Source organism: Rutilus rutilus (assembly GCF_951802725.1).
Source record: "Rutilus rutilus genome assembly, chromosome: 1".
NCBI lineage: Eukaryota > Metazoa > Chordata > Actinopteri > Cypriniformes > Leuciscidae > Rutilus > Rutilus rutilus.
This window is the reverse complement of record NC_140209.1, coordinates 59,401,837-59,427,279: the sequence shown is the minus strand read 5'-3', so window position 1 is coordinate 59,427,279 and position 25,443 is coordinate 59,401,837. Positions and strand designations below refer to the sequence as shown.

At 41.8% G+C, this 25,443-nt stretch overlaps 1 protein-coding gene across 1 annotated transcript; it reads left to right on the top strand.

Annotated features, from left to right (window-relative positions):
• The first annotated feature begins 5,659 nt into the window (after window positions 1-5,659).
• Window positions 5,660-25,004, top strand: LOC311294693 (transmembrane protease serine 9-like). Its single transcript, XM_084415698.1, has 10 exons — window positions 5,660-5,724; window positions 8,039-8,059; window positions 8,155-8,317; window positions 8,411-8,679; window positions 8,774-8,919; window positions 11,355-11,628; window positions 13,471-13,633; window positions 13,727-13,995; window positions 14,090-14,235; window positions 24,486-25,004. The coding sequence occupies exons 1-10, from the start codon at window positions 5,664-5,666 to the stop codon at window positions 24,876-24,878; spliced, it is 1,905 nt and encodes a 634-aa protein (XP_084271824.1). The 5' UTR covers window positions 5,660-5,663; the 3' UTR covers window positions 24,879-25,004.
• The last annotated feature ends 439 nt before the right edge of the window (window positions 25,005-25,443 follow it).

The window sequence follows — 25,443 nt, the reverse complement described above, 5'->3', positions numbered from 1 at the left end:
GATATGCTGGGGACAGAGACGCATTCGGAAGTGCATTTTCAGAAGTGCTGGGTACAATGACGCATTTATTTATTTATTTTTCTATGAGAAAACTCCTTTTCTCGAGAAAAGAACGACCATGGTGTGTAGCAGAAGAAGCGGCGGAGTATGCACGATCCGCGAGTGCTGAAGACGTTCTGCACGGCTTTGATGGGTGCGCAGGAGGACACAAATGGGCGGCGACCGCTTCTTCCAGTGGCGGGAGCTTTTCCCTCAGCGCCGTCAACAGATAGAGCGTTAACTGTACACACCGCCGCCGACTTGAGCTGCAAAGAAGCTCTGGCCTCCCTGTCAAGGACGCTTGTCAAAAAGTACGGGGAAGCTTGACCGCTCTGAATGGTGAGTGAGAGCGCGCGCGCGGTCGGGGCTCTCTCTCTCTCTCGCAGAAGAGCGCGTGCGCGCTTAAAATTTTATATTTTGGTATGAACATTCACCCGTGTTTTTTCCCTCATAAATGCGAACACGAAAAATAAAATGAATATTATAATGTTTTTTTTGTTGGGTCAGACAATGATTACCAAATTTCTCTCTCATATTGCTCCTCATAACAACTGAAAAAGAACTTATAAGGTTATAACTGTCAACCAGAAAGTGACATTAAAGGTTTTTTTTGTTTCATAAATTGGTCTGATTGAATTTGTGCTCATTCTAGGATAGTGTGATCAAGAGCCGAAAGACTTGTATGTTTCCGTGGCACAAAAGAAGGAATAAATAACAAAAAGAAAAAACATCGGCATCGGCCATCGGCCAAGTTGTTATGTTAAACATCGGTATTGGTATCGGCCCAGAATTTCCCAATCGGTGCATCCCTAGATGACATACAAATCCATGTTTCAAACAAAAATCATTGTAACTGAAAACATTACCATAGTTGTCCATCATGTCCAACAGGGAATAAATATTATATTGAATCCAATTTTCATAAAATAAAGATTTGTTATGGTGTAAGATAAAGCGATTGTTCCAAATACAAGTTTTATGTGGACTAAAATTGTGGGAAAAGGCTAACTTCCAATAAAGGAGAACTTGTTGTTGGAATGCGGACAATTTAAGAGTTAATCTGTGCAACTCAAAATCACATCTAATCAAAAATTCCAAGCCACCTACTTTCTGAGATTTCACACATTTGATCTGTATTACTTGGAAACACAACGTCATAAAAACGAGCCAGACAATACTTTTCCCCCGCACATGTTTACTGGGTAGAAATGGCAAAACATGTTGCATGCATACATTGAATATAAAATGACGATTTTTGCGCCATCGGAGGATTTTTTCCAGACAAAAAATACATAAATCTCTCCTCTCAGGGGGATATGAGGGAGGAAAGCATGGTAATTCGAAAATACTACAGGTTTTCTACTGATACAAAGCTTAATGCTAAATCCTGAAGTATCCCTTTAATCAGTGATGTGGGGAAGGGTGCAGAACCTAGATCTATTGTTTTGCACTTTTTTTTAGTGGTAGAGGCAGAGGATGGTGCGGCAACTCCAGTAAAAACACGGGCTCTGAGGTCTTGCGCCCATGATCTCTACACGTCCAGCTCCAGAGGCCATACTGGAACTTGTGCACTGCTCGTGTAAAAAAACAAAACAGATTGTGTTAAGGGTAGATGCACATGTAAACTGCATGAAGTGCCATGTACAAACCTCTGTCACTAGGGCACATGTGTGGAGTGGTGTGTGTGTGTGTTTGTGTGTTGGCTACTCCTGCAGAAGTAAATCTGCATGATATGTTTATGTACATTATAACTCTGCTCTGTTTGATTGCCTATGTTCTTTGATAGTTATACTTATAATCTTGTTTCTATTACATGCAGTTCTAACTTGAGCTCTTAGCTCTCCGGTTAGAATATAGGCTGCTTACAGACCCTTTAACGTTATGTCAGATGTAACTGATAATTAAATATGTCTTAAACATCAACAGGTTCACGTTTGCCTTGAACGTTTGCAAAACGGTCTGAGGTAATTATACGCCAACATACAATGGAGCTGTAGCCTATGTGAGTTGGATGAAGTGTTACCGTTAGAATGGAATGTTTACACCAAATCAAATAGGCTATGTAATGGCATGATGCTAGCTACTGCTAGTTAAACAGCTGAAACTACCCTACTTAAACCTTGTGTGGTTATTCATATTTTTGTTATTCAGCCAGTGTTCGTGGGTCTGGTGGACCTGCTGCATGTTTGGGTTTTTAATTCAACACAGTCAAAAAATGTATGTTAAAACACTCAACAGATGTTTACTTCATCCCAATTACAAGCAATATAAACTGCATATGTGACCCTGGACCACAAAACCAGTCTTAAGTTAATTTTTTTTTAATTGAGATGTATACATCAGTTGAAAGCTTAATAAACAAGCGTTCCATTGATGTGTGGTTTGTCAGGATAGGACAATATTTGGCCGAGATATGACTATTTGAAAATCTGGAATCTGAGGGTGCAAAAAAATCGAAACATTGAGAAAATCTCCTTTAAAGTTGTGCATTTGTGGTCGCGATTGTGCTGTATTCACTCACAAAAATACAAATGTTATATATTTACAGTAGTAAATTTACAAAATATCTTCATGGAACATGATCTTTACTTAATATCCTAATGATTTTTGGCATAAAAGAAAAATCGATAATTTTGACCCATACATTGTATTGTTGGCTATTGCTACAAATATACCCGTGCGACTTATGACTGGTTTAGTGATCCAGGGTCACATATATGGTTAATATTTTCTCTTTACTTTTGTTAGATCACATTAAAGAATTGCAACCCTGTGCGGGAACGGCAGGGGTAGAAACACAAAACTCACTCTTGTACTCACACTTACACACAAACACTCTCTCACATGCACATACATACACACATACATACACACACACACACACACACACACACACACCACTCACTCAGATATGTGGTTTACGGGGACTCTCTATAGGCGTAATGGTTTTTCTAATGTACTAACTGAATAAACTGTCCATATCGTATCATTCCCCTACACTAACCTTACCCCTAAACCTACCAATCACAGAAAACTTTTGGCATTTTTTTTGAATTTCAAAAAACATCATTTAGTATGTTTTTTTAAGCCGTTTGGTTTATAAGGACACAGATGTCCTCATAAACCATGTTTACGTTGTAATACCCATGTCATTATACACATTTGTGTCCTCATAAACCATATACAAGAAAACACACGTGTGTTTATACACAATAACAGTAACAGTTAGGCCCTGACAGGATGACAGAGTAAAGGTACACAGGACCTACAATTTACACACTTTTATTAGCCCCGGGTCCAGTGGACCCGAACATCTGTGTTCAGATATATATTCTTCACAGAAAATGAGCCAAGGCCAATGAGTCTGAAAAAATAATTAATCGTATCATTTTTCTCTTGATAAAAAATGAAAACGGGTCCTACAGACCCGAACACCATACAAGGGTTAAAACGACACTAACGAAACGCTTACATACGTTTGAACAACACAGTGTACAAAACAAACATTTTATATAGATATCATATTCTGATTGAATGAATACTAAACGTACAATCACAGAAAGAATGTCCTTGGCGATCCAGCCGCCGCATCTGCTGCTGCTCGTGTCCGAAAGCTGAATCATACGTGTGACAGCTGTTCTAAATAAGCTACATTCTGATTGGTTAATAAAAATCCTATGTCAGTATCTTGCCGCACTATTGGCTCGACTGATATAGCAGGCAACCGCGTTATTTACGGATCGTGCAATATGATTTCGGGAGAAAATGTGCAATTAATGGGAGTGGCAACACTTTTCATATTGTTGAGAATAAAACAACCGTCCCAACTTTACAAATCCAGGTTCTCCCTCCATGGGGATCATCCATTTCGAAAAGTAAAGCAGATACGGACCCTCGGCCCACCGTCTAATATGAATCGCGTGGTTTCCTCCAAGTCCTCTAAAGAAATTTGTATACTTTCAATGCATTGTCACAATAATCATTTCCAGCACGCACAGTTAAAATATACCTAAAATATATTTTTTAATAAAGTGCAAATAAATACACTTTTAAAAAATAAACTGCAAAAATAAACCCGGGGTGGAACGGGCACCGTGTAATGAGGTGAACAGTATTCCACTCCTGAGGGGCTCCTGAGCCTTCCTCGCAAGCAGAATGTTCCGCAGATCGGCCTTGCACTTGGAAGACTTCTCACTCTCTGATGCCACATTAGCTGCCCCATTAAACTAGTCCCATCCAAATAGGGCTTTACTTTAAGCTATTGCATCTCTGTAGTTTCACAGTAGGCTAAACAGTACAATAAGTTAGCTATTGTAACGATTGGACCGATCAAACACACCATCGATCAACTTAATCTTTACAACTCGACTCTGTGATGTCTGCCCCACTGTGAATTATCACCCTTTTGCTCCACTCACACACTTCAAAGACACTTTGGACATCTGATTGTTCTCAATGAGAGAACAGTACAGATTTGTCAATGAATTCCTTTAAAAAAAGTTCTCTCCACTAATTCATTGACAAATCTGCCTAATAATAATAAAAAAAAATATTATAATGCGCTTTTCTAAAACCCAAAGCTCTACAGACAGCAAAAGCAAATAAAATACAGAAGTACAAGAGTAATGCAAAAATAATCATGACAGTCTGTATTACAGTAAACATAAGCAATATTAAAAATATATAAGTTTTTAACAACTTCTTGAAACTGGCTAATGTGAGAGTATCTCTAACAATAAAAGGAAGTGCATTCCATAAACTGGGTGCAGCAACAAAGAAAGATTTCTCGCCAGTAGATTTTGTGAGTAGCCCCAGGTGTGCCAGTAAGTAGAATCTCTGTCTTGGAATCCATGTTTTTATTTCCTGCACACACTCCGGGAGATTTTTAGAGGTGACTGTGTCCCTTTCTAAACCCAGACTGAAAAGGTTCGAAAAGCTCATTGGATGACAAGTGTGAGTGGAGTTGTGCCACAACAACACATTCCAAACCCTTAGCAAGAAGGGGCAGATTTGAAATAGGCCTGTAATTTGATAGGTCTGACTTATCACATAATGAATGAACATGCATTTCCCCAGTACATGTTGTGTATTATTACTGTCTGTATGTTGTTGTTGTTTTATATTGTATAATGTTATGCATGCCTGATGATAGATCTAGTAGTCAATGTAGACCCATCTAGGTGGTGACTCCTATCAAAATATTCCTCATTTAATAACTCACACTTTGGTGGACATCGCCTTTTTTCCGTATGCATCACATGGCACAAACTCATATGAAAACATAACCTCATAAAATAGTTTTCTTTTTAGAAACACTAAAAGCACCTCATGAACCTTCTTCGATCTACTCAACATTAAAAAGCCACCAGAAACAAAAAGCGTATTTTCTTTTTACAAGTTTAGATTTCAGAGTTTGCTCAGGTGACAATTACGCATGACTGAGAATCCCCAACATGTCCCTTATTACACTTTCAGACATACCGGTTGCTCAATAAGAAACTTGAATAGGCGTTCTGAAGGGCGTTCTGAACAATGATGGCGTTAAAATAAAGTGTGTGGGCGTGTTGGAAACATGTTAGCAGGAGTATTTAAGAGCAGGACTGCAGGTGTCTGTGTTGTCAGAGATGAAGATGAAGATGATCCACATACTCTGTGTAGCATTTGTCGTCTCTCTTCTAATGAGCGGTAAGACCTTTTATTGGATAATTGATACTTTAGGATACCTAATAATTCATTTTGACTAACATAACTATTGCTTACTTTTATGCAACTACATTTTATATTGCATGTACACTTTTTGGTTACACTTTATTTTAAGGTGTCATTGTTATAGTGTAATTATATATTTAAGTACTAAGTAATATTAAGCAACTATGTACTTACTATAGGGTTAGATTAGGATTTGGTTGAGGGTTAGTTGAATGTGATTATGCATAATATACTGTTATTACTAAGCAGAGGTGGAAAGAGTAAAAAAATATTCTACTCAAGTAAAAGTACTACTACTTCAATTAAATTTTACTTAAATACAAGTAAAAAAATCTACTCAAGTAAAAGTAAAAACTAGCTCATATAAAATGTACTTTTTTTAACAGCGGGGGTGGGGTGGGGGATTCTCCCGTGTGGGGTTGTAAAGATATGAGATTTCCACGGTATGATAACCATCTCAGAAAATATCACGGTTTACGGTATTAATCAATTATTAAATAAATAAACTGTATTATTAAATCATCAGTTAAATGAATGAAAACAGGATTTTTTTTTTTTTTTTTTTTTTTTTTTTTGGTTAAACAAATGCTTTTATCATAACAAACTTGAAACCATTTGTTCAATAAAACATGCCTAATCAACTAAATTCAATAATTGAAAATGAATTAGATTAAAAACTTATTTTTAACATTATTAATTTATATAATTGTTTAAGAATAATAGAGCCCTTGTAATGTATTCCATTGGAGGCAAGTGTAGATTAGAAAATCCAAGTGCAGTTTATTTACAAAATGTGATCAAACTTAAAACAAAGGCATTGCGTGGCATGAAACTCAAGGTAGAAACATAAACATGAACGTGACGCTTACCAAAATGTTACAGTGAAACAAAACTTGACAAAGACACATGGCAAACATGAGGGCTTAAATACACACAAGACTAATGACAAGACAAGGGACACCTGTGAACAATGAAACAATGAACCGATGACAACATGACACATCCGACAAGGAAACACATGGCAGGATCACATGACTTGAACAGGATATCACATGACAGATATAAAACAGGAACATGAAACATTACCAAATCGTGACATATGACGTGAAGAGACTCAGGCTTGACAGGCATGACATGAAGAGACTCAACTTTTACTGTGGGTTTTGCAGACGAGGAGCCCCGCAAGACCCCAGTACCCTCCAAGCCAGAGCCTCTTCACGCCATTCCTATTAAAATTTTATGTCATTCAAAATTTTCTCCTAGCTAAACCAAACTTTTATTTTGACGAGCTGTAGTGAAGACCTGTCTCGGAGTGTATTTGACATTTTCTCAAATAAAATGATGAAAATGTTTCCAGAGCAGCTCTGGAAATGTTTATGTATTCATGTAGGCTACTCATCATATTATTTGTGAGATGCTGATAACAGCATGAGCGCGTTGTGTACTTGAGTAGCCTATGTAGTTAGAAACAGCACCTCATTCATACAGACACAAAACAAGCTGATTATTTATTTACATAGCAATATTTTTGTGCTTTAATATTCACAGACCATGTGGCGATTGGATTGGATTTATTGCACATCTCTACTTTCGATTTATTCATCCATCCATCCATCACTTGTCGTGTTTTACGTGACATCTGCGTTATTTAGGCTAAATTCAATTTTAATGACTGGATTCCTAGATTCCCTCTGCATCACGGAATTCATTCTGCTTTAAGTTATAAACAGGACATCTGCATCTGTGTTCTCTGTTTCCTCCTTTTGCATCCACTTGCATCCACGTTTTTTGCTAATTGGATACCTATTCTCAAGGACAACCTTGTTTCTACATCCAAAGTATTCCAATACTGGCAATACTGTTCGCTTCATAAAATAATTCGAGAGCGTTTCGCTTTCAGCTGGGTCTGCATCACCTTTTTGCACGTTTGTTTTCCCACCCTTCAATCAATGCAATAGTTTCCGGAGAGTGATTCTTCCCCCTTGTATTATTTTTCTACTCAGTAACGGATATGATTTAAAATGTAGTGAAATACAATACTTCAAACAAAACATAGTTAAGTAAAAGAAAAATTATAGAGGAAGCACACACAGTAGAAGTAAAAAGTAGAAGTACACACAGAAAAACTGCTCAATTACGTAATGTGAGTAAATGTAATTTGTTACTTTTCACTTCTGTATAGTAAGAATACATGTAACATATGTAACAAGGACAATGTAAAATATAGTGTTACCCACTTTTTTTCTCCACTTAAGTTATCGGTAACTAAACTTTGTTTCTTATTTTCTAGGGTGTGGCGCACAACTGGATGGTAACTAGTTTTTCAACAATTTAAGTAGCCAAAATCCTTTAAAAATGACCAACTGTTTGTCTAAAATGTGTTTTCTTTACCTTGTCCATTGTCAGTGTGTGGCAAAGCACGTTTCAACACAAGGATAGTGGGGGGACTGAATGCACCTGCTGGGGCTTGGCCATGGCAGGTCAGCCTTCATAGGAGCGGGAGACATTTTTGTGGTGGATCCCTCATCAACAATCAGTGGGTTCTGACAGCAGCTCACTGCTTTAACAGGTAATTATAATAAACCAACCCTTGCAATTATTTAAAAAATTCATTCAATTGATGTGGAGAATGCTTAACACTTCCTTTTCTACCATATTCCAGTGTTTCAACCTCTGGCCTAATAGTGTACCTGGGCCGACAGACACAGGAAGGAACTAATGCAAATGAGGTGTCCATAGGTGTCTCTAGGATCATAAAACACCCGAACTATGTTAGCAGCACTAACGATAATGACATCACTCTTCTGCAACTGGCTTCGCCAGTGAATTTTACTGACTTTATCAGTCCGGTCTGTCTGGCTTCCTCAAACAGTGTGTTCTTCAACCGAACCTCCAGCTGGGTCACAGGATGGGGAGCGATTCATTCAAGCAGTACGTAATTAATTTAACTAAGCACAGGATAGTCACAGGATAATGTACTATCGCAATAGTTGACGTATATTTTATCAATTTATGTTTTTCTCAGCTCCCCTGCCTTCACCGCAAACTCTACAGGAAGTGGATGTGCCTATTGTTGGAAACAGGCAGTGTAAGTGTCTTTATAGTGTCTCAACAATCACAGACAACATGATATGTGCTGGACTATTGGAAGGGGGCAAAGACTCCTGTCAGGTAACAACTCCCATACTTCTGTTTGTGTTACTTCATATAGTTTTAATGTGCTGCTGATATTGCATTCGCGACAGACCACTCCATTGGAGGGATAGCCTCGCAACCCTTCACCGTTCCTCCGTCAAGGGTAGTTAGGGGGGAAAGCTATTCAGGCAGTTTCTGGCAGAGAAAGGTGCCGTCCACTACCTGGTAAGCTCTCCATGCACTTCGGGAAAGAAAGGCACTGGGGCAGTGAGCTGAGAACCAGTGCCGGAGCACACATACCCCTTTTCCACCAAGGCAGAGCTGGTGCTGGTTCGGAGCCAGAGCCTAGTTTCAAATCGGTTCTTTGTTTTTCCACCGCCAAAGCACCAGCTCCGAACCAGTAAAACTGGTTCTTAAGTAGCACCAAATCATTGCAGGGTCTAGAACGGAGCCAAGAAAGAACCGCTTGCGTCAGAGGCTGGGGGCGGGGTTACCGTGGCCAACAAGACTGAAGAGAAACTTGTGACCGCCATTTTTAAATAGCAGCTAGTCGAGCTAATAGCAGCTCGATTATAATATCCGTCTATGTAAGTTACGGCGAGCTGCACGAACGCGTTGGATTCGCCGTGTTTGGATGCCGATTTATTTTCGCAAACCCATGAGCATCCATAGTAACGCAACGTCTATTATTGTTGATGCCTTGTTCGAGATGCATCGGAGCAGCGTGGACCGATCAGAGATTCGGGAGTGTTTGGAGATCATACGACTCCTTGTGCTTTTTGATCGCTTTCGCAGTGCTTTGATTTCATGTGCTGATCGTTCTGCGAGAAGCCGATGCATCTCGAACAAGTCTGGTGTGTTTATGTTTGGCGCTGCCGCACTAGCGTTGCTGGGCAACATGATACGTATGCAGTGACGTAAGATATAGCTCTGTTGTGGCTCTCTGGCCGGTGGAAACGCAAACGGGTTCTTAGTAAGCTCGTCAGTCGAACCAACTCCGAACTGGCAATAGCTCTAGCTCTGAACCAGCACCCGGTTCTTGTTGGTGGAAAAGGGGTAACAGGGGAATGACCACAGTTCACTGAACAGTGAACTGAAACAGTGAAGCACTCACTTTTTCGCCCTCCAACCAGCCGTCAACAACACAGAAAATTTATGCTGTTAAAACAGCAGTTGAGAGCTTAAAGCTCGCGATCACCGCTGCACTCGCGCTGCACTGGGAGAGTCTTCCTAGAAGAACACTGACACACTCGCTCGTTGTAAACAACAGCACTCTTCAGAGACATATCGAAGCCGATCGGCTCCGAAGCGAAAGACAAGTGGTGCGTGCATCCGCATCCGCTTCCATGTTTATACCCGAGCTGCGGAGCGCAAGATGCAATTCACGCACGCCAATGTACATTGGCTCATTTTAACAATACTCGAAGATGACAGGCTCCCTAAGCGTGATGCCAGTCAGTCGTAACGTACGACTATGTCGAACGTGAGCGGCTGAAAGGGAACTTCCCTGCACAGTCAATGACTTAGTATATTATATTAGTTGTACAAGCAGAAATGTAATATATATATATATACAGTAATATATATATATATTATAGCAATGGAATTGCTAATGTTTGTACTGTATTGAAGAAGACGTGAGATTGTTTTATAGACCAGGGCTTTTGAAACTTTTTAATGCCAATGGCCCCCAAATATTATGATCCCCTTCCAAAGGCAGCCAAACATTTTTATATTTTCATAAAAGACCCATGTATACTGTGTGAGAAACTGTGTGGTATAAAGGCAATATTTTGGTTGCAAAATTAAATAATTGTTTTTTATACAGCTAGGTGAAATTAACTCATAACTGAAAATTGCAACTGAACAATAAAGAAGTTTACAGATGAACAGATAAGGACGATCCCCCATTCCTTAAATATAAATACAGCTATATATATACAGTATATTCATACAATAATATAATACCACATACTATGCGAGAAAAAGTGTGATTTTGTTGCTGGCAAAAATAAATAATTGGCTTTTATATTGTTAGTTTACTAAAGCTAATGCAAAATTTGAAAAATATTATCTGGAAAATATTGTACTAAGTTTTTTTTACTAAATCTTTTCCCCCCTCATTTTCCCCTCACTTTCCCCCCTAGAATATTCTTTACTTTTTTGTTTGAAAACCCCTGGTATAGACATACATGTGTGTGTGGTAATGATCATGTTGTAGTTTTCATGTGACAAGTCTTCCAACCATAACAGTATAATTTTCAATGACGAGTGTTGATCATCCATAAAAAGAGAAGCACTAAAATCTTCAGGACATTTCCTAACATAAGACTGACTTGACGCTTTAAACATGCAATAAAAAGGATGTCATCTTCCCATTATTCCTTCATATTACAGCTGTGAACTACAACTGGAATAGATGTGTAGAAAAGGTTACTTGGCATGTCACTAACCTGTTCTTCATCCTACAGGGTGACTCTGGAGGTCCTATGGTCAGCAAACAGGGTTCGGTCTGGATCCAGTCTGGAGTTGTGAGCTTTGGCATAGGTTGCGCTGAACCCAACTTACCTGGTGTGTATGCGAGAGTTTCTAAGTACCAGAACTGGATCAATGAGCATATCACCACCAACCAGCCAGGCTTCATTACGTTCACCTCCGATGGTACTGACAGTGACCTGAGCACCAGCTGTACTGATGTGCCAGCCATTACGACAACTACTGCCCCTCCAACTGCAACTGTCCCAAGTGAGGTTCCTTCAAGTTATAAGATCCTGAAAAAAACATGCATACATTGTTCACTTGGCAACTTGTCCAAGGACTTTTGTGGATTAAAAGTGTACTTAATTTCAAAGTGTTTTTACTTAAAGGGGAACTTGGTAACTCTAGCCATTTCTTCACTGATTTTCACTTTCGTTGTCGCATGCTTTCTCAGTGAGCTCCCCCTAAAGCTCTGGTGCGTATATTTCACAACACTGTCATAAAAAAAAAACTCACTTGTGGCGCCCTCCTCCCCCTTTCTACCGCTGCTCATGTGCATTTGTTATTATCGGAGCTGGCCAAATTTATCGTGTGGAGCTATGTCTACCGAGGTGTGTAATACATCATACACAGTATCATAGAACATTGACATGTACATTTTGTATTGTGTTATCAACCATAAGCCGTGACAGGGGGTGGGCCGATGAAGCTAGCAAACATTGCCGCTTATTCTTATCTTATCTTCCTCTCCCTCACCTCCTCCGCCGAGAACCGTCTCTTTGGTCTTTTCGCTGGAACATCTGAAGAGTGATCCATCGTCACTTGTTCTTATAGCTAGCTGGCGTGGCTAACCGGTATTGAGGGGCTGTGTGTGTTTATGTCGAATTGCCGTAAAGCAGTTCATGTTTCTCGCTCGTTCCCGCTTCTCACGAGACTTCCTATTTCCAACTTACCGGCACATTAGTCCCCATGTTGCAAGGTTGGTTTTCCGCCTGGGAACGCTGGGGGGAGTGGGGAAAGTCACCATTCTCACCAGAACAGGTTATTTAACCATCCAAATGATTTCTAAAAGGTTTTATTAAGTTGAAATAGTTGCCAAGTTCCCCTTTAAATTCAGGTAAGCACATATTTAATATTGCTAGTGAAGGACATTCATGTAGTCATATTCAAGCAAGGTGAAAGAGGCACAGGGCTCCAGACCCAATGCGACAAATAAAATAGCTACAATAATTTAAAATGCATTCAAAATTAGCAACACTTTCATCAGATATCATCATTTCATTAGAGTTCCTAAATGCAACAATGAACAAACAAATGACTTATGAACCAGTTCTTTTTAATAAGCCAGTAAAAAGTATTAATGAAAAAGCGTTATGCTTGTGAATTCAGACTTAGTATAATAATAAATACTATAATGTATAATATGTATAATATACACTTACGGTGTGCTGAAATACTACTGAAAATTCATGATCCTAACCTTCACCTCCTTGCTGAAATATCAGTTGGCCAGACAGCGATTCATCTTTTCTGTATCATTTAAATACTGATGTCTGGGGACTAGAGGTGGACAGTGGAGAAGTATTTTTTACTTTAGTCAAGTACATTTTTCAAGTGTCTGTACTTTATCAGTGTTTTTCTCTGGAAAACTTTTACTTCACAACATTCCAAATCATAATGTCATACTTTGTACTGCACTACATTTCATAAATAAAAGTCCATGGTGTTTTTTATTTTTTTTATTTTTTTACCAACTTAGTTGTTGTGTACTTAAAGTTGTGTACTTTCTTGCTTGTACTCAAGTAAAACTTTCAATTGCTTTTACTTGAGAAAAAAATAAGAAAGAACTAGATTTCCAGTGTAATTAAGTATTAAATGAAATTCAATATGAAACATAGTGCAGTAAAAAGTACAACATTATGCTTTGGAATGTTGTGAAGTAAAAGCTTTCCAAAGAAACACACTCTGATAAAGTACAGTTTACTTAAGCAGAGTAAAAATACTTCACTACTGTCCGCCTCTGCTGTGCATAATTTAAGTAGCCAAATTCCATTAAAAATGACCAACTGTTTGTCTAAAATGTGTTTTCTTTACCTTGTCCATTGTCAGTGTGTGGCAAAGCACGTTTCAACACAAGGATAGTGGGGGGACTGAATGCACCTGCTGGGGCTTGGCCATGGCAGGTCAGCCTTCATAGGAGCGGGAGACATTTTTGTGGTGGATCCCTCATCAACAATCAGTGGGTTCTGACAGCAGCTCACTGCTTTAACAGGTAATTATAATAAACCAACCCTTGCAATTATTTTAAAAAATCATTCAATTGATGTGGAGAATGCTTAACACTTCCTTTTCTACCATATTCCAGTGTTTCAACCTCTCGCCTAATTGTGTACCTGGGCCGACAGACACAGGAAGGAACAAATGCAAATGAGGTGTCCATAGGTGTCTCTAGAATCATAAAACACCCGAACTATGTTAGCAGCACTCACGACAACGACATCACTCTACTGCAACTGGCTTCGCCAGTGAATTTTACTGACTTTATCAGTCCGGTCTGTCTGGCTTCCTCAAACAGTGTGTTCTTCAACCGAACCTCCAGCTGGGTCACAGGATGGGGAGCGATTCATTCAAGCAGTACGTAATTAATTTAACTAACCACAGGATAGTCACAGGATAATGTACTATCACAATAGTTGACGTATATTTTATCAATTTATGCTTTTCTCAGCTCCCCTGCCTTCACCGCAAACTCTACAGGAAGTGGATGTGCCTATTGTTGGAAACAGGCAGTGTAAGTGTCTTTATAGTGTCTCAACAATCACAGACAACATGATATGTGCTGGACTATTGGAAGGGGGCAAAGACTCCTGTCAGGTAACAACTCCCATACTTCTGTTTGTGTTACTTCATATAGTTTTAATGTGCTGCTGATATTCTGCAAAGTTTAGTTTTAGTTTTACCTTTATTGTCATTGCATGGTATACAGCGAAATTTGACATCTCTCATAGAAAACAAACTGTATTCATCCATATTACCCACATATACCAACATACATAAAAACAATAATTTAAAACAAAAACATTAAAAAATAGCTTAAAGTGTCTTAAAGTGTCTTATGGATGTTATTTGAACAATATTGCATACACGTCCGTTCAAAATTATTGAAGCAGCCGTGGGAGGATAGAGGCACGGGAGAGGGAATTCAGTTCAATAATGGCTGTTGGGTAAAAACTGTTTCTGAATCTGGAAGTGCGAGTCTTTAGAGCTCTGTAGCGTCTTCCAGAGGGCAGCAGTGCAAACAAATCATGAAAGGGATGAGTACTGTCCTTAATGATAGAAGATGCTCTGCTTCAGCAGCGAAGCCTGTAAATCTCCTCAAGGGGGGCAGTGGAAGTCCAATGATCTTTTGTGAGGTTTTAATGACCCTTTGCAGTGCAGCTCTTTCAGCCATTGAACAGTTTCTATACCAGATTGTAATGCAATATGTTAATATGCTTTCTACCGTGCAATGGTAAAAGGACTTAAGCATTCTGGCAGAGAGCCTCACCACTGTTGTATTAGACCTCCTTAGTCATCCATGGCTTCCTGTTTGGGTAGACACGGATCCATTTGTTGATGGTTACACTGTCCACGCAGCATCTGATATAAAAAAGCACAGTAGATGTATATTCGTTTAGGTCCTGAGTTGAAAACAGACTCCAGTCAGTGCTTTGAAAGCAGTCCTGCAGCTGTGAGGATGCTTCCTCCGGCCAGGTTTTAACCGTTTTGATAACAGTTGCTGTCTCTTAATGATGGGGCAGTATGCTGGAGTTAAAAAAAAGTGACAGGTGATCAGACTGTCCAAGATTAGGAAGGGGTGACGCTCGGAAAGCTTTGGGGATGTTAGAATAGACGCAGTCCAATGTGTTCTCCCCGCTGGTGGGGCATTTAACATGTTGTTCAAACCTTGGAAGCACAGTCTTCAAGTTTACATGATTAAAATCACCAGCCAGAATAAATACCCCATCAGGATAAGTGTTCTGTTGCTTGTTTATAGCTGTTAACATGTAACCGAGTGCTGCATTAGCGTTCGCGTCTGGTGGAATATACACAGCTGTAACAACAACAACAGACATCTCCCGTGGCAGATAAAAGGGCCTGCATATAACTGCCAACAACTCCAGGTCAGGAGAACAATGTCTGTCAATAATGGCAGTGTTTGTGCACCAGTTGTTGTTTGTATAGGCGTTTGGAAAAATAGGTCCACAGTTTGACAACAAATGGTAAAAAACACCTGTTGGAAAGCATCTTTTGCAGCGATTTTTGTGTGAGCATATCAGTGAACACCGCTGACCACTCGGTGAGTTTCACGTCTTTGTAAACGAAAGTTTAATGCGTTTTAGGAAGGATTGTTCCAGTGCACCTATGCAGCCATTGTGGAGGTGGGGGGGTGCTACCACAGAAACCGAAAAATCTCGGGCCAGCAGCATGTGTCTAAATTTCAATCTTAACCGTTCTATTTCATCAGAAACGATCTGAAAACAGGGCTTTAAGTGTAAAATACCGAACTTGTCCTTTAAGAATAAGTAGAATGAGGGGTCTCTACTAAAAATTTTACTTTAGACAAATAAACTAATAATGTAAGGGTTGAACTTTGACTAAAACCTGTATATGCTCCCAATGAGCCAAATAATGAGAAAGAACCAAATTGCTTACCACAGCTATGCAGACGACACACAGCTCTACTTAGCCCTATCGCCCAACGATTATAGCCCCATTGACTCCCTGTGCCAATGCATTGATGAAGTCAACAGTTGGATGTGTCAAAACTTTCTTCAGTTAAACAAAGACAAAACTGAAGTCATTGCGTTTGGAAACAAAGATGAAGTTCTCAAGGTGAACGCATACCTTCACTCTAGGGGTCAAACAACCAAAAATCAAGTCAGGAATCTTGGTGTGACACTAGAGTCAGACCTTAGTTTCAGTAGTCATGTCAAAGCAATAACTAAATCAGCATACTATCATCTGAAAAATATTGCAAGAATTAGATGCTTTGTTTCCAGACAAGATTTAGAGAAACTTGTTCATGCTTTCATCACCAGCAGGGTGGATTATTGTAATGGACTCCTCACTGGCCTTCCCAAAAAGACCATAAGACAGTTGCAGCTCATACAGAACGCTGCCGCCAGGATTCTGAGCAGAACCAGAAAATATGAACATATCACACCAGTCCTCAGGTCTTTACACTGGCTCCCAGTTAAATTTAGGATTGATTTTAAAGTATTATTACTGGTATATAAATCATTCAATGGCCTAGGACCTCAATACATTGCAGATATGCTCACTGAATATAAACCCAACAGATCACTCAGATCATTAGGATCATATCAGCTTGAAATACCAAGGGTTCACTCTAAGCATGGCGAGTCCGCTTTTAGCTATTATGCCAGCCGCAGCTGGAACCAGCTTCCAGAGGAGATCAGATGTGCTCCTACTGTAGTCACATTCAAATCCAGACTCAAAACACATCTGTTTAACTATGCATTTACTGAATGAGCACTGTGCCAATGTTCGTCCGACTGTTTGTACTGTATTTTATTTTTTTATTTTTCTAAACTGTTTTAATTATTCTTATTTCTTTTTATTATTTTAATTTCTTCTATGTAAAGCACTTTGAATTGCCATTGTGTATGAAATGTGCTATATAAATAAACTTGCCTTGCCTTGCCTTGCCTAATGTTAGGGAATTTAACCTAATGAATCACTTTCAAAACACTATTGGATTAATTGCAATGATCAGACTATTGAGATTGTCTCGGTTACCTATGTGACCCTCGTTCCCTGAAGGAGGGAATGAAGACGTAGTCATACATTACGACTGACTGGGATCACGCTTAGGGAACCTGTCATCTTCGAGTCTTGTTAAAACGAGCCAATATACATTGCCGTGCGTGAATTGCATCTCGTGCTCCGCCCCGCAGCGCAGGTATAAACACGGAAGTGGATGCACGTACCACTTGTTTTTCGTTGAGCCCGGAGTAAGCGGTGGTACAGCAATAGTGGCAACGGGACTACGTCTCCGCTACCTCCTTCAGGGAACAAGGGTTACATACGTAACCGAGACGTTCCCTTTCAGTTGCTCATGTTCGACGTAGTCGTAAGTTACGACTGATTGGGATCCCCATGAAAACGCCACTAGTGCTGCCACCTTCCAGTACCTAGACCAGGGTTCCTCAAACTCGGTCCGGGAGGGCCGCTGTCCTGCAGAGTTTAGCTCCAACACTGATCAAACACACCTGAGCAAGCTAATCAATGTCTTCAGGATCGCTAGAAACTCACAGCTAGGTGTGTTTGATCAGGGTTGGAGCTAAACTGTGCAGGAGAGTGGCCCTCCAGGACCGAGTTTGAGGAACCCTGACCTAGACAAAAGCCTCCTGATCCTCCCGCATATGGAGGCGGAGATAGGACAGGGCTTAGGTCAGGAAAGTCACTGCTGTTCCACAAGACCACTAGGAAAGCATTAACCTTTCGTTGGAAGGCATACGCTGCGGAAGCCACATCCTGCCCGTAGGGAGGTAACATGTGGAGAATGACACATATGGACTGATCGAATAGCTGGGTAATACAACATATGGAATGTCACTGAGGTGGCTACAGCAGATAACAGGGGGGAGTGGTCAGTGGCGGCAGAGCAGGCTCTGCCAAGGGAAGACACGGGCTCGCTAAAGGGGAAGCAAACCCTAAAGCTCACTTTAGGGTTCTGCTAAAAGGGAACTCAACTGGAGCAAATGGTGCACATATCCAGTCCATTGGAGGGGAATGGCACAGCAAGCCAACACTACAAACCGGACTAACAGTGAAGCTGGTTTCATGTGAAGGGATCCCACGGAAAGCCACCGGCTCGACACATAGGCTATTTTCCTAACGAATGTGCAGGTGTCGCCCAGCCCGCAGCTCTAAAAAATCTGTCAGCAAGGCACTCTGTGTCAATGCCCAGGAAGGAGCTAACTCTCTCTTTGGAGGAGCTCACTACCCAGGTGAGCACGGTGCACCTTGGGTTTTAACACACCAAAATGATGGCGACCACTTTGCAGTGTGCCAACCTCAGCATGGAAACAGCCTTCCCTTCTGCTGGTTTCTATAACAGACAAGAGCTGGATGAGGTCTTAAGGCTTTGCATTCTATCCTGTATAACCAAAAGGCGGAAGGAACAGAGAAAGCCAGGGCTGGGTCTACCTCCTCCGGAGCAGCGCTTGCATGCTCACCACCTGGTTCCGTCTTAAGGGAGAGGTAGGAACCTTGGGCACATATCCAGGCCGGGGTCTCAGATATTGTGAGAGTTGGCCAGCCCTAATTCCAGTCACGATTCGATGATAATTCCTGCACACATTCGAAAATGTGTGCAGGTCCCTTACCTTCTCGATAGAGGCAAGCAAGCAGGAGAACTGTTTTTTTTTTAAACAGGATTTTTAACTCAGCTGCCTGCAGTGACTCAGGAGGTCTCTGAGTGCAGTAGCACCAGAGATAGGTCCCAGGAAGGTATAGAGGGGGTGCAAGGCGGATTCAGTCTCCTTGCTCGCCTCAGGAACCCGACGATCAAGTCGTGCATCCCTAAGGATTAGATCCACTGCATCATGATGTGCGTTAATATAAAGGCAACATACATTTTGAGGGTGGAGGGAGACAGCCCTCACTCCGACCCATCTTGCAGGAAAGAAGCACAGAAGTGATCGAAACACCTTTGGGGGTCTTCCATGGGAAGAACACCAACAACGAACAGGTTCCACTTCAGGTTGTAAGCAAGCCTCTTTACTTTTTTAGAGGGAGCTCTCACAGAAGTGATGGTATCTAACGGTCATATTGAGGTAGATAGCTGAACCTCCACAACGAGACATGGAGTTTTCAGAGGTCTGGTGTGGGTGCCAATGGTGCCCCGTCCCTGAGATGCTCAGAGGAAAGGGTCAGGAAGGGGCTGTCAAGAGGAGCATAACTTCGGGGGAACGAGGTCAAGTTGGGCCATTACGGGGCAACTAAGAGACCTGCTCCTTCTCCTTCCTGACTTAGCACAGTGTTTTTTTGTTGTTTTTTTGTGTGCAAGAAGGCTCACTGGGGAAACACATTTTGTGTAAGCCCTGGGGTCAGCTGTATGCCAGTGTCTCCGTGTTTCAGGGAGTGAGCAAGGGGACAAGTTCGGAGAGGCAACAGATGTAACTGTGTGGCCGCTAAGTGATCCCAAAACAGCTGGACCAGCTGGGGATGGAGTCTCCACTCTCTTCGGCTACAGGCTGACGGAGAAGCAAAAGGTCTGAACACGGCTGAGAGTTTAGCGGCAGGCTAGGTGTTGTTAACACACGGAGCGTGCCACTCTGCCATGGCCACCTCGGGACTCAGCCATAAAGCCAGTGCTAAAGCGGTCATCATATGGAGGAAGCCGGTTATATGCTCAATTCTATGTAGCAATGACCTGACATGTTCCTGGTGAGGAATGTTTAGACCAAGTCCACCTCCAAACCAGAAAAGAGATCCTCCAAAAGAGTTTACTCTTCTCCAGTTAACCTGAAGACCCAACTGGCTATGTAGGACTCAAAGGGAGGGACTTGCATGGCATAGCCTGCGTTGCGGAAGGGTAGAGATCTGAAGTATGCGTCCTTCAGGTCAAATGCTACAGACCAATCTTGGGGGCGGAGCATTGAGAATGCGTTTCTGTGCTTGTAACTTGAACGGAAGCTTGAAAAAGGGCCAGAATCAAGAGGCACAGATCCAAGATGGTCGTAACTCACCTTTACTTGACTACAATGAAGAAGCAACTTTCAGAAGCCGGCCTTCATATCAGCTGGAGGGATGGCTCAGTCGCATTCTTCGCCAGTAGGAATGTGATGACCGCGCACACGACAGACGCACATTCAGAAACACTGAAGTGTAATGAACAGCACTGAACATGGGCGGGCGCCGGCAAACTGAATCATCTTGCCGAGTCTGCTGGCACAGAGGAAACGGCTGGATCGGTCGGGAGCACAATCTAGTGCTTCAACGGCCCGACGCAGGGGGACAAAGGGTACCACAGATGTACTCAGAGTGAGGCAGCAAGGTAGATAACAGGGATCCAGCTCGGAAGGCCCAAAGGCGGCCCAAAGCGGGGGGTTGAGTATGTAGTGCAACTCTTACCTGGCAGCAGAGAGTGCATGAGAAGGCATGACCGGGTCCTCAAACCGCACCCAACTGCTGGCTGGCGATACAAGAGTCTTTACAGGGTCACACACCGCCAGACTGGCCCTCTTGGGACCCAGGAACCGAGGAAACTGCTCTTTCTTTGAAGTGTGGGTACCGCCGGCTCCGCTGTTTTGGGAGCCAGCGGCAGAACAGACACACACACAAACAAAGACTCCACCCGGCCCTCCACCGGTGGGAGGGAGTGGATTGGTGACCAACTCCAAGAGCATCTTCCTCCATCCCTGAGTGGCCTGCTCAGGAATGCTTTCGCTATCGCTTGCCACCTGGCTTGGCAGCGCCTGGGGCAGGCTGGGCGCCCCTACTGCGGCCGACTCCACGCTGAGGCCTGGGAGCGGGAGCGGCGTCAGGGGGACGCCCTCGGTGACGAGCAGGCGGAGGAACTCAATCAACTTTTATTTTCAATCAACTTTTATTTATATAGCACAATAAAAGCAACAGTAGTTGGCCATTGTGCTGTACAACAGGATAAATATCTTAAAAACAAGACCGACCGCAAAACAAATGATAAAAGGGAGTTTACATCAGAACCACCAATTTGAAAATTCAACATTAGAAACAAGGACACTTGTACGCCTGTGAAAACAGGTAGGTTTTTAACTTAACTTAAGATTTAAAAACAGACTCTGTGGATATTAGTCTTAAAGATACAGGAAGACTATTCCACAGTTTTGGACCAACAACAGAAAATGCACGGTCACCTCTCGTCTTCAGTCTTGATCTTGGAACCATCAACAGTCTTTGTTGAGATGACCTCAATGATCTAGCACAGTCATTTAATTTCAAAAGATCAGAGAGATAGTTTGGAAATAATTCGTTCATGGCTTTAAAAACAAAAAGCAGAATTTTAAAATCAACTCTATAACAACAAACGCAGTATTGGGGAAACATAATCAAACTTCCTTGTGCCAGTCAAAAGTCTGGCTGCTGCATTCTGAACCATCTGAAGACGACTAATATTGGATTGACTCATTCCAATATAAAGAGAATTACAATAATCAAGTCTAGATGAAATGAACGAATGAATCACTCTCTCAAACTCTGCAAATGTTAAAAAACTCTTAGCCTTAGATAATAGTCTTAATTGGAAAAAACTAGATTTAACTACGGCACTTATCCGTTTGTCAAATTTAAGAGCAGAATCAAAAATAACACCCAAGTTTGTCACGGAGTGCCACGAACTGCCAACAGCGGCAGGGTGGAGGCAGCAGCAAGTGCTGGATGGCCTCCGTCTGTGCTTGGGTGGCAGAGAACAGTAAGGCGCAGCTCTCACCGCGTCGCCAACCAGCCCAACCTGGGAAATTGGGGAGACCAGGAACCGAACCTTGTCCGCATCCGCAATATCAACCAGGCTGAGCCAACGATAGCACTCCTGGACCACTAATGTATACATTGCCAGACTGATCATGCACGCCACGACACTCGTGCCCCAGAGGGTGCATGTCCATGAGTGCCCTGGCATGATAGACCTGCCCACAGACTTTGTAAGCTCTGCCTGTCAGAACGGACGAGAACTCACAGGCCTTAGGGGGTAGACGAGGGGCCCCCGTCCAAAAGGCAGCAGCCGCCGGACACAGGTGCACCTGTGTCGCGACAGACCACTCCATTGGAGGGATAGCCTCGCAACCCTTCACCGTTCCTCTGTCAAGGGTAGTAAGGGGGGAAAGCTATACGGGCAGTTTCTGGCAGAGAAAAGTGCCGTCCACTACCTGGTAAGCTCTCCATCCACTTCGGGAAAGAAAGGCACTGGGGCGGTGAGCTGAGAACCAGCGCGGCCCGTCCCGAGATACCAATCATCCAACCAATACTGTTCGGGACACGGTGGATGATTCCACTCTAGCCCAACAGCCTCGACGCCCCGTTTCAGCATAGCTGATGTTTCTGGATCTAGCTCGGGCAACTTAACACTCCCATAGGAAGATAACGCAGCCGAGTCATCATTTCCAGAGGTCAGCTCACCCTCCGATGTTGCAATCGGCATCCTGTCCTCTGGAGAGGCCCCGAATAAAATGGCTGGTCGTCCATTACAGAGGGACCAGCACGCTCAACTGGGGGTTCCACCGGCTGCGATGTGATAGAGAAGTGAGGGGCCCACAGGGATTGGTTACCGGGCAGGGGAAGCTTCACTATGATCCTCTGATCACCCATCCCACACGGTGCCGTAGCGGGACGTGGTAATGGGGACTCCACCTTCACACATGAAGGCAAGTCTCGATCTCAACATCGCGATAGTCATATTCTCGCAGAACATAAACTATCCACAAAAGCTGCTGCAAATATATATTTTTTCAAACATGTGATACAACTATTGTGACCGTCCATTTGGAGGGACAGGGAACGATCGCATCCAGAAATGCACAGGTGGAATGGCATCTTGAAAAAGACGCAAACGCACCTGTGTTGCTCTTTCAGGAAATGGGACCCATCACCATTGCGGGGGCACACCGGGGAATGACCGCGGCAACACTGAACAGTGAACTGAAACAGTGAAGTACTCACTTTTTCGCCCTCTAACCAGCCGTCAACAAACACAGAAATTTGATGCTGTTAAAATAGCAGTTGAGAGCTTAAAGCTTGCGATCACCGCTGCACTCGCGCCTTAGAACCACCAGCACTGGGAGAGTCTTCCAAGAAGGACACAGACACACTCGCTCGTTGTAAACAACAGCACTCTTCAGAGACATCAACGCCGATCGGCTCTGAAGTGAAAGACAAGTGGTGCGTGCATCCGCTTCCATGTTTATACCCGAGCTGCGGGGCGGAGCGCAAGATGCAATTCACGCACTCCAATGTACATGTACTCATTTTAACAATACTCAAGATGACAGGCTCTCTAAGCGTGATCCCAATCAGTCGCAACGTACGACTACATCGAACGTGACTCGTGAGCGACTAAAAGGGAACTTCCCTGCACAGTCAATGACTTAGTATATTATATTTTATATTACTTTTGGAAGCAGAAATGTAATACTGTATGTATATATATATATATATAACCAGTTTTGCCCAATTCAGAATAAATAAATGGAATTTCTAATGTTTGTACCGTAATGAAGAAGACGTAAGATTGTTTTATAGACCAGGGGTTTTGAAACTTTTTAATGCCAATGGCCCCCAAATATTATGGTCCCCTTCCAAAGGTAGCTTTACATTTTTATATTTTCATAAAAGACCCATGTATACTGTATGAGAAACTGTGTGGTATAAAGGCAACATGTTGTTTGCAAAATTAAATAACTGGTTTTCATACAGCTAGGTGAAATTAACTCATAACTGAAAAATGCAACTGAAAAATGAAGAAGTTTACAGATGAACAGATAAGGACGATCCCCCATTCCTTAAATATAAATACAGCTATATATATACAGTATATTCATACAATAATATACAGTAATACCACATACTATGCAAGAAAAAGTGTGATTTTGTTGTTGGCAAAAATAAATAATTTGCTTTTATATTGTTAGTTTACTAAAGCTAATGCAAAATCGAAAAATATTATCTGGAAAATATTGTATTAAGTCTTTTTACTTACATTTGTAAAATCTTTTTCCCCTCATTTTCCCCTCACTTTCCCCCCTAAAATATTCTTTACTTTTTTGTTTGAAAACCCCTGTTATAGACATACATGTGTGTGTGGTTATGATCATGTTGTAGTTTTCATGTGACAAGTCTTTCAACCATAACAGTATAATTTTCAATGACGAGTGTTGATCGTCCATAAAAAGAGAAGCACTAAAATCTTCAGGACATTTCCTAACAGAAGACTGACTTGATGCTTCTGACTACATGCAATAACAAGGATGTCATCTTCCCATTATTCCTTCATATTATATATTACGGTTGTTAACTACAACTGGAATAGATGTGTAGAAAAGGTTACTTGGCATGTCACTAACCTGTTCTTCATCCTACAGGGTGACTCTGGAGGTCCTATGGTCAGCAAACAGGGTTCGGTCTGGATCCAGTCTGGAGTTGTGAGCTTTGGCATAGGTTGTGCTAAACCCAACTTACCTGGTGTGTATGCGAGAGTTTCTAAGTACCAGAACTGGATCAATGAGCATATCACCACCAACCAGCCAGGCTTCATTACGTTCACCTCCAATGGTACTGACAGTGACCTGAGCACCAGCTGTACTGATGTGCCTGCCATTACGACAACTACTGCCCCTCCAACTGCAACTGTCCCAAGTGAGTTTCCTTCCAGTTATAAGATCCTGAAAAAAACATGCATTCATTGTTTACTTGGCAACTTGTCCAAGGACTCGTGTGGATTAAAAGTGTACTTAATTTCAAAGTGTTTTTACTAAAATTCAGATAAACACATATTTATATTGCTAGTGAAGGAAATGCATGTAGTCATTGTCAAGCAAGGTGAAAGAGGCACAGGGCTCCAGACCCAATGCAAAAAAAAAAAAAAAAAAAAAAAGCTACAATAATTTAAAAAACATTCAACATTAGTAACACTTTCATCAGATATCATCATTTCATTAGAGTTCCTAAATGCAACAATGATCAAACAAATGACTTATGAACCAGTTCTTTTTAATGAGCCACTCAAAAGTATTAATGAAAAAACATTATGCTTGTGACTTCAGACTTAGTATAATAATAAACACAAAGGGCCCTATTTTAACGATCTGAAACGCAAGTGTCAAAGCGCAAAGCGCAAGTAACTTTGTGGGCGGGTCTCGGCGCTGTTGCTATTTTTCCGGTGGGATAAATGACTCTTGCGCCTGGCGCAAATCTAAAAGGGGTTGGTCTGAAGTAGCTTCATTATTCATAGGTGTGGTTTGGGCGTAACGTGAAATAAACCAATCAGAGCGACATCTCACATTCCCTTTAAGAGCAGACGCACTTGTTCTAAAGCGGATT